Genomic DNA, 15,511 nt, shown 5'->3' with positions numbered 1-15,511 from the left:
CGATATATGTTTATTTTTAATGTTATCGGTATCGGCAGATAAGAAAATCTGTCCAATATATTAAAGCCGATAAATAGTGTATTATTTCCTTCAGCTGAGACGCTTCAGATGCGCACTGTTCATCATGAGGGTTTTTAATAGCTTGAAATATGATTGGGAATCACTTCAAAATAGGAAAATACAGTAAAGTGCAACATGTGCAGCAAGAGTGTTTCATATCGGCTTCATAAAACTATCAGGAGAACATTATAATTGTGTGTTTGGGACATGGATTTTAATCGTGAGACTTTTGGCTCTAAAAAATATATAAAAACTTGGGTTGAGATTTATCGGCCGATATATCGGTTATCGGCTTTCAAATATAAATAATTATCGGTTATCGGTATCGGCCAAAATGTTCATATCGGTGCATCTCTAATTCCAAGTTGAGAAATATTATGGATTGATTAGTATTTGTTTCATCATTAATGTAGACAATCCGCACTTTGATTGACATGACCAAAGAAATCTTTTAAATCAGCTAAAGAGCCATTGTGTTACAAACATTTATACCCAAACTCTTGATTACGATAGGGTTATTTTCCAACCATAATAAGCCTTTAGCCCTAAAACATGTGAACGCAAATGCTTTTAGCCGTTAGTACCCATAGCTGGATGCAATATTAGTGAGAAATATATAAAGTTAAAGTCCTACTTTTGCAATACTGCCATGCTACACTTTACCTCTGTCGCAGTGCTCTGGTTTCCACCATTCTCCAGAAGATATCGCACCACGTCTAAATGGTTTTCTTGGGAAGCCATGTACAGGGGAGTGAATCCATTCTGTGGAAGATCAGATTTGTAATGCTTGTTGTTCTATTGAGCACGTTTGCATGGATAAATGTCTGACTTGTTCCTACCTGAGATTGTGAATTAATGTCGGCTCCCCTCTTGACCAGGAGCTTCACGACTTCTCCTTGTCCTGCGAGTGAAGCGATGTGGAGAGCGGTGTTCCCTTTCTGGCAGACAAACACTATCATCAGTTGAGCATCATCACTCCTTTACAACAGGTCTACTTCACACAACAGTACAACTTTCGCTTTGACGTGTTTAAGTCCCTGATCTACTTCAAGCGGAATCAAAGAACGAACTTGACGTCATTTTCATCAAAATCAGGCCAAAACTAAGTTTATTTTTTAAGTTTAAGTTAAAAAATAAACCATTAAAACAAAATAAAGTGCAGCAGATGTGCCATTGAAACGATACGATGACAAAGACATCGCTTTCCTAATTCAAAGTGATCGAATTTATGACTGAACTGAAGATGAAAGCTGTGTCATATACACTGTAAAAATCAATGCGCTTTATCGAATCTAAACAATTGTGGCAACAGATTATAAGCAATATTATTAATTAAATTTAAGAATAGAATTGAGTAATAATTAATCAAACTAATTCCTTAAAAGTTAACCATTAAAAATGAGCAAAACGTACCAAAAAAGTCACCATTATGGTGATCAGTGTTTGTTTTAAAATGGCGGTTTTCTCCTTCAGTGATTCTGCTTGTTAACAGCAGATGTCTTCAAAGATAATATAAAATAATTAATCTTTGACGTCTGTCTGTTATTCAGATGTTTAATTTTTTGGTGTAAACTTTTCTCATTTTAAATGGTTAACTTTTCAATTCTAATTAACCATAATTCTAATTTGTTCTATTTAATAATAATATTGCTTGCAATCTGTTGCCACAATTTTATTGATTAGATAAAGCATATTCATTTTTACAGTGTATTTGGATATTTATGAGCGATATCATTCTCACATCCATGTGAAATGACTCTATATCTATATTAGATGGGCTGAAGCATGTAAAAAAATTGTTTAAAATGAAACACTAATATTGTCTTTAATTCAATCATAAATATGTCTGTTTTCATTTGTTATTTCAGAAATATAACATTTTTAATGTTATCGGTATCGGCCGATACCGATATCATTAGAAATAAACACATATCGGCCGATACCGATAACATTAAAAATGTTATATTTCTGAAATAATATTGTTATATTATGTTATGTTATAAAATAATGTTTTATTTCTGATATATGTTTATTTCTAATGTTATCGTATCGGCCGATATATGTTTATTTTTAATGTTATCGGTATCGGCGGATATATGTTTATTTTTAACATTATCGGTATCGGCCGATATATGTTTATTTTTAATGTCATCGGTATCGGCGGATATATGTTTATTTTTAATATTATCGGTATCGGCCGATATATGTTTATTTCTAATGTTATAGTATCGGCCGATATATGTTTATTTTTAATGTTATCGGTATCGGCGGATATATGTTTATTTTTAATATTATCGTATCGGCCGATATATGTTTATTTCTAATGTTATCGGTATCGGCCGATATATGTTTATTTTTAATATTATCGGTATCGGCCGATATATGTTTATTTTTAATGTTATCGGTATCGGCCGATATATGTTTATTTTTAATATTATCGGTATGGGCCGATATATGTTTATTTTTAATATTATCGGTATTGGCCGATATGGGTTTGTTTTTAATGTTATCAGTATCGGCCGATATACGTTTATTTTTAATGTTATCGGTATCGGCCGATATATTTTTATTTCTAATGTTATCGGTATCGGCCGATATATGTTTATTTCTAATGTTATCGGTAACGGCCGATATATTTTTATTTCTAATGTTATCGGTATCAGCCGATATATGTTTATTTCTAACGGTATCGGTATCGGCCGATATACGTTTATTTAGTTTTCAAAGGTGTTACAGGTAGTCAAATTCAAGCACCTGTAACATTAACATTACAGCGCTCTGAAACCCTATAGATCAGATCATTCACGTTGTCCTCGAGGAACTTTACCTTAGTTGCCGAATCAACCGGAGATCCTCTCTCCAGCAGCTCCTGGACCAGATCCATGTGTCCTTCCTTCGCTGCCAAGTGCAGAGCGTTGAGGCCATTCTGTGGAGGGCAGAACAAACCAGTCAATCTCCACCAAACACAGCAGAACCATCGAGGAGCAGCTAGAGGATGAAGAATACCTCCTCATCCATTCCCAAGCTAACGTCCTTAAGGTATCCGCTCATTAAGAAGAGGTAAAGCCCCAAACGTCTGGATTATCCTCTGGTTTATAGAGAGGTATTAAATAGAAGAGGAGTGTTGCAAGCTAACTACAGCTGGCTTCTGTAAAGGTCAGAGCAATCTTAAAGTCACATGTGGATCTTTGGCAGCCGATCACGGGTGATGCGACTCGCTTTACAAAACCTGATCTGGAAAACGCAGCATGCTTTCATTGTTATTTAGAGATAGACAGACACCAAAATTACATCTTTCTGCGTTTTTTCCTTGAAAGAAATGTCTTCGTGCCTTAAAATAGCTTGACTGTAACTCGACACCCTTGCCTCTTTTCGTATTCACGCCACGGTTCTATGAATATGCAAATGAGCCCCGCCCCACTCCCTCACTCAGAGATCCACTGGTTGGTTGGCGATCACACGTCGATCTGATTGGTTACAAGGTTGTTTGTGACGTCAGAAACACCAGCAATGCTGTCGACTTATGAACTTACACATGGTGTGTGTTAAAGCGGATTAAACACACATACACACATAAACAACATTAAGAGCTAGATTTACACGACAGGGCGACTTTAACAGTTTCCCCATGTGCTCCTCTCAATCATACACGAGCCGAGTAATTGAATATATCATGTAACTGTCCTCTAGACCCAGTGCGCGGCTCAACTTACACCTAGCTCGTCTTACCTTCTCTAATATTGGACCAAATTACAAATATAGTTTGTGATATTTAAACAGTCCTGCCCAATACAATTTGTGTACAGAAGTAATCAATGTAAATCGCACATCTAAAACAGCTGTCTGTTTTCATGTTACTTCATTAAAAAAATAAAACTTCTGTCATCCCTTACTCGCCCTCACGTCTTTGCAAACCTGAACGACTTTCTTTTTTTCCGCGGGACGGGCCATTTCATTGTTTCTATTGTTTTTGTCCATGCTGTTCAATGAAAGTCAATGAGGGCCAAAACTTTCATTTATTAAGACATTTTAACCGATTATTACATTTAACAAACAAATACAGCAACAAACAAGCAAAAAGCGCTGAAATATATAAAGATATACAATTATTATTATACGTTTTGTTATTTGTTAAATTTTTAGGGTCGTTAATCGACATTTGGTTTCTGCGTCACAAAAATAAAAGTGGGATTCAACAAATAAAATGAACTCCTGGATCACAGAATGTCTTTTCAGAACGACTGATCACATGACTAAACTTTTTTTAAAGTACTCCCGATAATCGGTTTAACCGATATTTTTATATATTTTTCTTTTAGATTTTCAAACTTTTTTCCATAGTCAGTTATCGGTTTTGTAATTATCGGTTATCAAATTCACTGATAAATACGGGAGTTTTGTGTTCACATGTAAAGTAACTTGCAAATGAATCATTAAAAAATATTTGGACGTTTTATAACATTTTTTTTTTTTCATTTTTCCTGAGATATTAATAACCGACTGTCGTTGCCCTCCATGAAAGACTTTCACGTGTTAATTCTGGCCTTCAGAGCTGTGTCTGGGAACGTTCACAGATATCAGGATTTAAAAACAGGCTTAAAGGTGCTATATGTATTTTTTAGCGGCCTCTATTGGTGATGTTTCAGATTGCAACCAATTTTTCTAAGAGTGCGCGTGTTCGAACACAAGAGCGATCACTCACGGCACACTGAGACTTCACACAGAAACTCATGCTGGAAACTCATGTAAACTCACACTGCAACGCTACAATAATCGGCTACTGTTATTAGCCTGACGCTAAGCTAATCCTCCATGATAATGCTACATTTGTGGTGTTATCTAGCATAAGGCATTTCACTAAGTATTCAAGTATCTTTCAAGATCAGCAATATGGTTTCTGGAAACAGTCGTGGTGGATTTCGGATAGTGAAGTTGTGTCGTTGTACGGGAAACACACTGATTGACTACTGTGACTGCTGGGGTCGAGGTCAACAAACACCACCATCTATGCTATCCTAAACAACATGTTAGCGAAGGAGGACACCAGAGGACATGCGACACCACAGAGCGACTGGTCCATGTGTACACACACACACACACACACACACACACACTGTTGCCATAGCAGAGCTGTTAACTAACTGCGCTCCTGAAATAGCAGCAAACACTCCGAGTGTGTGACGAAGCACGAGAAACGAAAATGTTGGAAATCCCAGTAGAAACCAGTCTCCACTTCTCTGTGGTTCTTACACACACACACACACACACACACCTGATTACACGTGCTGATGTCCACGCCGGTCTTCAGGAACTCCACGACCTTGTCGATGTTCCCGGCTCTCGCGGCTCGAAGGAAACTGGTGTTGCTGTCCGACTGGAGAAGAAGAACAGTTCATCGTCAGTACAGGCGGACATCCCTCAGCTGATCATCTCTAGAGTTTACTAGAGTTTACTAGAGTTTATCTTGAGTTTACTAGAGTTTATCTAGAGTTTACTAGAGTTTATCTAGAGTTTACTACAGTTTACTAGCGTTTATTAGAGTTTATCTTGAGTTTACTAGAGTTTACTAGAGATTACTAGAGTTTATCTAGAGTTTACTACAGTTTACTAGAGTTTATCTAGAGTTTATCAAGAGTTTACTACAGTTTACTACAGTTTACTAGAGTTTATCAAGAGTTTACTAGAGTTTACTAGAGTTTATCAAGAGTTTACTAGAGTTTACTAGAGTTTATCAAGAGTTTACTAGAGTTTATCTAGAGTTTACTAGAGTTTATTAGAGTTTACTAGAGTTTATCTAGAGTTTACTAGAGTTTACTAGAGTTTATCTAGAGTTTATCTAGAGTTTACTAGAGTTTATCAAGAGTTTACTAGAGTTTATCAAGAGTTTATCTAGAGTTTATCTAGAGTTTATCTAGAGTTTATCTAGAGTTTACTAGAGTTTATCTAGAGTTTATCAAGAGTTTACTAGAGTTTATCTAGAGTTTACTAGAGTTTATCTAGAGTTTACTAGAGTTTATCTAGAGTTTACTAGAGTTTACTAGAGTTTATCTAGAGTTTACTAGAGTTTATCTAGAGTTTATCTAGAGTTTATCTAGAGTTTACTAGAGTTTACTAGAGTTTATCAAGAGTTTACTAGAGTTTATCTAGAGTTTACTAGAGTTTACTAGAGTTTATCAAGAGTTTACTAGAGTTTATCAAGAGTTTACTAGAGTTTACTAGAGTTTATCTAGAGTTTACTAGAGTTTATCAAGAGTTTATCTAGAGTTTATCTAGAGTTTACTAGAGTTTACTTGAGTTTACTAGAGTTTACTAGAGTTTATCAAGAGTTTACTAGAGTTTATCAAGAGTTTACTAGAGTTTACTAGAGTTTATCAAGAGTTTACTAGAGTTTACTAGAGTTTATCTAGAGTTTACTAGAGTTTACTGACACTGCTCCTCATCGGGAACGACACGGTTAATATACACAAGGCCTGAGACACACAATGCTGAGACCAGTTGAAGGAAAAACACTTTGTAAGCTCTGAAAACTGCAGTGCGCCATTAATACCTCAGCAGAACTCCTCTAGAGCGCTCGCTGATGTGTGTGTGTGTGTGTGTGTGTGTGTGTGTGTGTGTGTGTGTGTGTGTGTGTGTGTGTGTGTGTGTGTGTGTGTGTGTGTTACAGAAGTACTTGCATTTTTGGCTGAGACAGAACACACACACACACTATTATGCGAGATTAGATATCCTAATATCCCTGTGTTCAGAACCGAGACTGATCTCAGTGTGTTTCATGCTTCAAATCAAAGTATTGTGATTCTCCTTTTCACTGGTTTATTGGGTTTATGGCTTATAATGCTTTAATTCTCTGGGGTTGTTCGGCCCAAATGGACCCGAAGAATTTAAATACATTTTTTTTTTAAATCACAGCTTCCTCGGGATGGTCCAAAATTTGGTGACTTTGTTAATATTTGGTATTTGAACACCCAAAAAAATTGGGGACAGGATGTGAGTAGTCTAAGTGGTTGTAAAAAAAATAGTCACACTTGGGGTGTTCGGGTCCAAATGGACCCGCATGGAAAATGAATGGGAAATTGGCAAAAATGTGAAAATACTGAGTTTATTTGTGCGTACAATCTACAAATCAGCCACGATCTTGAAAAAAAAGCACACAACAGTGAAGGGGTGAATCTATAAAACATCAAGAGTGCAAAACACACACACACACACAAACACACTTTTATACACAAACACACCAAAAAAATTCAGATTATACATGTGTTTTGCATTTTTAAAATGCTCAGTTTGTCCACCAGATGGCATCCATCTCATTTCAAAAATTGCTTTAATGAGGCCTAGGCTTGACTCTAAAATGAAATGCAGCTTTAAAAAAATATATTTTTAAAAAAATATATTTTTTCTATTATGTTCAAAGGGGGGATATTTTGTCATAATTATTGCATTAATACTAATTAAAAAAAATTATTTTTGAAATTTTCTCAAAACACCAATTAAGAAAAGAAAAAAAAAATATAAAAAATGAGTAAAAACACCCCGAGAGTGACTGAAACGAACAACCCCAGAGGTGAAGACTTTAACTGATGCAACTGTATTATCAACAGAAGGAACGCTTTTGTGTTTAATACAAGTGTGGAAATCAGGATGCTCTGAAACTGCACTGTAAAAAATTATTGTGATTTTTGTATGATTTACAGTGAAAAACTGTAAATTGACATTCCCACAATTCGCAAAAAATCTGCGACCCAAGGGACTCAAAGACCCGTGCCGTTTCATGTCTTTGGACAGATATCTGTGTATCTGGTCATGCTAGGGTCCAGGGGAGCCAACAGCCCTTTCCCTCTCGACGTGCTCCATATCCGGTGGCCATCTGTGTCCGAGCCTGAATCCTCCTCAACGCTCCTTGTGTCTCAGGAACTCTCCAGCTTGTTGATGAAGAAGTTAAAGCTGGACTTGCGTGAGTTTGCCAGATTTCAAGGTCCTGACACCGACTACTAACCCTGCCGCCTCGTCTTCTCCACCGTTTCAGGCAGTTCAAGAGACGCTCTCTGCTTATTTCCCACTGTCTTTGAGACGCTGAAGACCATCTAAGCCCTCCAGGGGGACTTTGACATTGGTTGACAAGTCATTGATTGTTTGGGGATCTCTTCAAGGGATTTAGTGCTTTGTACCACCACACACACGAGCGCTCCTGTTTCTCAGTCAAGGCTTTTCCACAATACTGTGATCAGAAAAAAAAGGTACAAAAGCTGTCACTGGGGCTGTACCTTTTCAAAAGGTACACTTTTGTACATTTTAGGTCCTAATATGTCCATTTCAGGTGCTAATATGTACATTTTAGGTCCTAATATGTACATTTCAGGTGCTAATATGTCCATTTTAGGTCCTAATATGTACATTTCAGGTGCTAATATGTCCATTTTAGGTCCTAATATGTACATTTCAGGTGCTAATATGTACATTTCAGGTACTAATATGTACATTCAAGGTGATAATATGTCCATTTCAGAAGCTAATATGTCCATTTTAGGACCTAATGTACATTTTAGGTGCTAATATGTAAATTTAGGTACTAATATGTACATTTAAGGTGATAATATGTCCATTTCAGGAGCTAATATGTCCATTTTAGGTCCTAATGTACATTTTAGGTGCTAATATGTAAATTTAGGTACTAATATGTACATTTCAGGTGCTAATATGTACATTTTAGGTCCTAATATGTACATTTCAGGTGCTAATATGTAAATTTAGGTACTAATATGTACATTTTAGGTGATAATATGTCCATTTCAAGAGCTAATATGTCCATTTTAGGTCCTAATGTACATTTTAGGTGCTAATATGTACCACTAAGGTACCAATATGCAGCCTTTGGGTACAAAAGTGTACCTTTTAAAAAGGTACAGCCCCAGTGACAGCTTTTGTACCTTCTTTTCTGAGAGTGTATAGTTGATATAAGTGAGGCAGGCCGACTTCAATGCAAAGTTTATATTCAAGTCCAACAAATTATTTGTCCATAGGTTACATATAAGATACTGTGTGATATTTAAATAACATTACAAAACAAATGAAGTGACTGTGTCTGCCCTGCGTACGTATCTACTGTAACTCCACATCACTACTGTAATCCCACTCAGACTCATATAAAGGTCACGGCAGGATTAAAGCTGCCATGGAAACAAGCCTTTTTTAAACCTTACAACACAAAAAAGCACTAAAATCAATGTAATCTGCCGAGCACAACGACTGCCGCTGATATTACTGTACTGCATGGCCTTATGGGTGGTTTTGACATAGTTTAGAAATGCACAGACAGAATCACAACACTAAACATCACTGAACCACAGAGAACAGAAACGTTTGGTCACAGTAAAAGCTTTCAAATATGATTAGATGTGCGGAATATCAGCTTCATAAGAGCATAACAAAACATAAGAGACACTGAGCTGAACAACAGGGAGGCTAATAAAGAAGATAATGAAGAATAGAACCAGGAATAAAAGAAATAAAACAATGGAATATAGCTTCAAATTAACGTTATATAACTTCTTCATATAGTCCAAAGGAAGCGTGTAGAGTACGTGATGCTGCAGTGTTCAGTACGGTAACACTTTACCTGAAGCGGTGTGTGTAAGACTGACAGGACACCTTAAATAAAAGTTTGTGTGTACATAATATATGTGAGTGCACTCTGTATAATTATATACATATATATATATATATACACACACAGACATGCATGTATATTTAAGAAAAAAATATTATTCATATATAGAAAATATTGATATTTATATATAATATAAATTATATAGGCTATAAATCTTCACTGCAAAAAATATTTTCAAGATTTGTTATCACAACATATTTTCTTTTGTCAAATCGACTTTATAATAATTTATTTAGTTGAGATAACTTATTATTTTGAGTTTCTGATGGTTAAATTAATCTACTTCATTGTATTAACTCACTTTTTCCAGTTCAATCAACTTAAAATTTTAAGGCAACCCAGGTTACTTACTTTTTTAAGTTAAGCCAACAAAAAAAAATTTACAGTGTAATCATTTTTTCTTTTGTCAAATCAACTTAAATAATTTATTTAGTTCAGATAACATATAATTTTGAGTTTCTGATGGTTAAATTAATCTCCTTCATTGTATGAACTCACTTTTTCTAGTTCAATCAACTTAAAATTAAGGCAACCAGGTTACTTACTTTTTTAAGTTAAACCATCAATTTTTTTTACAGTGTATATACAGTATACATTAAAATATTATATAAATATATACAAGGATGTGTGTGCATTTATATATATATATATATATATATATATTATAATTATACACAGTGCACCCACATATATTATGTAAACACAAACTTTTATTTTGGATGCGATTAATCGTGATTATGTTTGACAGCCCTATTAAAAATGAATTCAGTTCACAAACACTTTATGCAAACATTACAATACAAGACAAATTTATAGTAATATAAAACCCACTTTTGGTTTGCATAACCATTTTAGTAACGTCCAGTAGCCAGTTGTCATGATGACAAAGACACTGACAGTTTATAATGTAACAAAGACATCTCAAACAATGTCATATTTCCATTAAAAGTGTCATGATTGAGTGAATGACACTTGAACCCTCCTTCAAGAGTGCTGTCATGATTATGAAGGTCTTATACACACGACACCGCTTCAGGTAAAGTGTTACCCATCATTTTTGTTTAGCAATAAAATGCACCAGCATCCGTCCATCGGTTTAACTCACTAACATCACTTCAGTCCACACTTCTCTTCACTATCATCCCTGCACAACCAATATGTACAAATCAACTTGAGAAATATTATTATGGTGAAAGTGATATCAAAAAGCTGTCATCGGTTTGCCAAAAACAACTTTCTGAACGGCATTCACAGATGGTTGGGAGCAGGTGTCTTATAAATATCAAATATCTTTGAAAAATGAACACTTTTATGATTCAAATGTAATTTACACAAGATCGTGTTTCATAAATGAGACCCAAAGAGAGAGATATGGCCACCATAATGGCAAAAAACATTTTCTTCAGCCATTGGGTTACATGTTTAAATTACCACACATTTTTAATCCAACATTTGGGTTCGTCCATATTTGACATATAAAACAACCCAGCCTTTTTTAGAGTGTACTATATTTTTTAATATATATTAAAGGAATAGAGGACCCAAATATTTCAATTCTGTCATACTTTCCTCACCCTCAAGTTGTCCCAAATATGTATTGTTTTCATTGTTATGTGGGACATATAAGAAGTTATTTTGAAGAATGTTTGTAACCAAATTCTAGTCCACCATTGACTTCTGTAGTATTTATTTGCACTCTAAGAAAGTCAATGGGGTCCAACAACTGTCCGGTCACCGACGCTCTTCAAGATATCTTCCTTAAATGTCACATTCAGCTTTGTATGGATCAATGTTAGTCAGCAAACTTCATATCTGCTCATAATCGTCCAGAAATATGAAGTCTTACCAGCGATGAGTCCGAGCTTTCGCTTTGACCTGACTGAAAGTTTGGAGGACCATCATCTTCGTCTCGGTGTGCCGTACGCATCGCTGCGTTGCCCATGGCGGATATACAAACAAATCCAGAAACGATCAAATAAGACTAATCCTCTGGGTTCCCATTTCTGGGCCCAGCACTGAAGCGCCACACTATCCTGAAGATAGATTATCTAGAACGCCAGTCCATGACAGACGCTAACGCTGATCACTCCAGCCGGCTATTTTTACCCCGTACAGTGTGCATGTCAGAGCAGGAATGATTGGGATGTGGAACATGGAGGGTGGCATGGCCAAAACAGGGAGACATGGAGGGACATTAAAGGGCCTCGTTCCCAGAACACACTGCTCCACGGGCCACCAATGACGTGCCAATACAAGACGCTCCATCCAATCAGCATCGAGCGCTGCTGACGTCAGACCAACACTCAAGGTGACATTACACTGCAAATAATGCTCTTTATTACTCAGCATTGGTGTCTGGTTTCCAGGCCAAATATATCTTAAATATCTTAAATAGTAAAACTTTGATTTACTAAAAATCTAAATGAAGTGAGTTTTCGCTTAACCCTCAGGTGCTCTTTGGTCATTTCTCACAGACACACACACACATACAAACACACTTTTATACAATTTTGATTACAAAAAGTATGTTTTGAATTTTTAAAAATCACAGCTTCATCGCAATGTTACGAAACTTGGTGACTTTTATGGCATTATGTATGTGAACAAACTAAAAAATTGAGGTCATGATCTGAGCATGCTAAGTGATCTTAAAAAAAATAGTCACACTTGTGGTCTTTGGTCAAAAATGACCCCCATAGGAAATGAATGGGAAATTGTAAAAAAAAAAAAAAAAGGGAAAAAAAGACAAAAAAAAGGCCTAGACTCTATATTAAACTAAAATACTGCGTTAATATTTTTTTGAAAAAAAATAATATATATATATATAGAAAATAGACCATAAATATTGCATAAATATTAATAAATTCAATCAAACTGTCTCAAAATACTAAATTAAAAAGAATAAATATTATAGAACAAAAATAAATGGCATTGGTTTTACTGGGATGGAGAAAGTTTCATTTTTAGGTGTCCGGTCACTTTTGACCGGGAAGATGACAAGTGTGACTCCGAAACGAAGAGCACCTGTTAAAACAAGAAAAATGATCTGCCAATGGGGTGAGAAAACGGAAACACGGTTATTTTCATCTTGTTTGTTTTAAAAACTCACTTCATTTTGATATTTATAAGTAATAATAATATCTTATGGCATTTTACTTCTTTAGTAAATGCATCTTGATTTAAGAATTTTAATATATTTGGGCTGGAAACAAGACAAAAATGAACAAAAACACATTTTTTTTTTTTGCAGTATTAATGACTTTTTATAGAAATTTCATGGAGAAAATGGGGGTAACAACACACTGGCAATGGGGCTGTAATAATAGGTGCTTGTTAGTATCATGTCAAGAATTCCCAGTACAGTTATTGATGAATGTATTGATTTAACCTTCACAATCAATATTTGTCATTCCTTTTCTTGTCCTATGAGTTGATGTTTCTTGTTGCGTGTGTGTGTGTGTGTGTGTGTGTGTGAGGCAAACACCCTTGTTTTCTCACGAGCTGTCCTTCAACAAACCCAAACAAAAGAGCTTCTCTACACGATAGCACTGTTTTGGCTGAAATAATTCTCATTCAGTTAATAGTTTTAGCTCGGCTTTAACAAAGAGCCCGCTCACAGCTCTCATCTAGTGTTTTAGGACCACAGTCGGGATGTCAAAAAACAATACCCTGAGTTTCATTCTGTTCCACATAAAGCTACTGTATGGATTCGAGTCGTGTGGAATACTCTATAATGCATGTTTTCTTATTTCTGCATATCCTCTGTAGGGTCGCGGGAACAACTTCAGAATCTTTACCCTACGGTCTTTACTTTCTCATTATTCGACAGTTTAAATGTCCATTAAGAGGACTAATATCTCAAAATTTGATTAAGTACAGCAGTTTTGCACTAAGCATCATAGAAATTACACCAAATTAAACACTACGCCTCTCCACTGCAAGCAAACATCTTGTTCCTGTACTGAGAGAGGATTTTATTTCAATTCAATTCCCCGTGCTACATCCAAATTAGAGGACATAATCTTTTGGTAGACGGACACAAACTCCATTAATCTGTAGTAAACCATATGGGGGGGGGGGGGGGGTCAGTTGAAGAAGAGCTGCTCACTCAACAAGACCGCTTTATACACACAACAGAAAACGCAGGACTCGTCAGCTGGTGTCAAATGCAAAAGAACCAATCACGTTGGTGCCGTGACCCGGATGGGATGATGTTTAGCCCTCAAGAGGCGCACTAGCGACTGACGCTAGAGGTTGTGGTTTTTAATATCTTTGTAAACACTCTAAAAACGCTGGTTCGAATCCCACTTGGAGCGGGTGTGAGAAGAGCAAATAAAAATGTGGTGCCGTGACCCGGGTGAGGTTTAGGGGTGAGTGTAACTGAGGCCAGATAGTAAAGGGTGATGGTAAACCTCACTCCCCTGGTCTCAAGGACACGCTAGAAGTCTTTGTGAACATGCCCACTTCCCATGCCAGTGACGCTGGTTCGAATCCCGCTTGGAGCGGGTGTGAGTAGGACCAGTCACAGTGGTGCCGTGACCCGGGTGCGAGTGAGGTTTAGGCCTGAAGAGGTGCACTAGCAACTGACGCTAGAGGTTGTGGTTTTTAGCATCTTTGTAAACATTCCCACGTCCCATGCCGGTGACGCTGGTTCGAATCCAGTGTTTGCCAGTACAAAACTCATTTCCACACTAATGGGGTGTTTTGAGTGATTGCAAGGAGTTTTTGTGGGTTGCTAAGTTATTCTTATTTATCATGGTTGCTGGTTCTGGGCGGTTCTTAGGGCATTGCTTGATGGTTGCTAGGGTGTTCTAGGTAATTCCTTCCTAGGGCATTGCTAGATGGTTGCTAGGGTGTTCTGGGTGGTTCCTAGGGCATTGCTAGATGGTTGCTAGGGTGTTCTGGGTGGTTCCTAGGGCATTGGTAGATGGTTGCTAGGGTGTTCTGGGTGGTTCCTGGTGTAATGGGTGTTCTAGGCGGTTCCTAGGGCATTGCTAGATGGTTGCTAGGGTGTTCTGGTCGGTTGCTAGGGCATTGCTAGATGGTTGCTAGGGTGTTCTGGGTGGTTCCTGGTGTATTGAGTGTTCTAGGCGGTTCCTAGGGCATTGCTAGATGGTTGCTAGGGTGTTCTGGGTGGTTCCTGGTGTATTGGGTGTTCTAGGCGGTTCCTAGGGCATTGCTAGATGGTTGCTAGGGTGTTCTGGGTGGTTCCTGGTGTATTGGGTGTTCTAGGCGGTTCCTAGGGCATTGCTAGATGGTTGCTAGGGTGTTCTAGTCGGTTGCTAGGGCATTGCTAGATGGTTGCTAGGGTGTTCTGGGTGGTTGTCCACTCTCACATCTCTATGATATTCTGGTTCTGTTCCCCTTCACTGTCAGTCAAAAATAATTCAAAAGTCTAATTGCTTATAAAGTAATGTAAAGTAAATAAAACTAAAGTAAAGTAAACATGAACAAGGGAAGAGGGATGGGGATTGAATAAATAATATTTTTTCCATTTAAAAGTGATATTTTATCTTAATGTCATGCTAGTGTCCAATGCTAACTGTTTGGCAGAACATAAACAGTGTCTGTGTAAACTCTATGCTAATTTAATGAGACAGATATGAATTTAATAGCCCTGACATCATTAGAGTTACTTAAAATGTCACAACCGCATCATTGATAGTAATGAAACCTTCATGGCAGTGATTCTCTCTATAACACATCTACAGTATGGTACAAAAGTACAAAGAAATCAAACAAATGAAGTGTCTGGGACTATGTTTCCATGGCAACTCAGACATC

The 15,511-nt window shown here is 36.8% G+C and overlaps 1 protein-coding gene across 19 annotated transcripts in view; it reads right to left on the bottom strand.

Annotated features, from left to right (window-relative positions):
- ank2b (ankyrin 2b, neuronal) overlaps positions 1-15,511 on the bottom strand; it is a 125,869-nt gene that overhangs the window by 74,991 nt on the left and 35,367 nt on the right. For all 19 annotated transcript variants that reach the window (XM_089131734.1, XM_089131748.1, XM_089131786.1 and 16 more), the window contains exons 2-5: positions 5,333-5,434; positions 2,888-2,986; positions 900-998; positions 724-822 (exon numbers count right to left, since the gene is read on the bottom strand). In XM_089131734.1, the coding sequence (XP_088987860.1) occupies positions 724-822; positions 900-998; positions 2,888-2,986; positions 5,333-5,434 (399 nt within the window). The remainder of the gene's footprint in view (positions 1-723; positions 823-899; positions 999-2,887; positions 2,987-5,332; positions 5,435-15,511) is intronic.

This window comes from Pimephales promelas, chromosome 1 (genome assembly GCF_988280905.1).
Source record: "Pimephales promelas chromosome 1, fPimPro1.hap1.1, whole genome shotgun sequence".
NCBI classification, from domain to species: Eukaryota; Metazoa; Chordata; class Actinopteri; order Cypriniformes; family Leuciscidae; genus Pimephales; species Pimephales promelas.
Note: the sequence above shows the minus strand (reverse complement) of the source record. Positions and strands in the feature narration are given on the sequence as shown.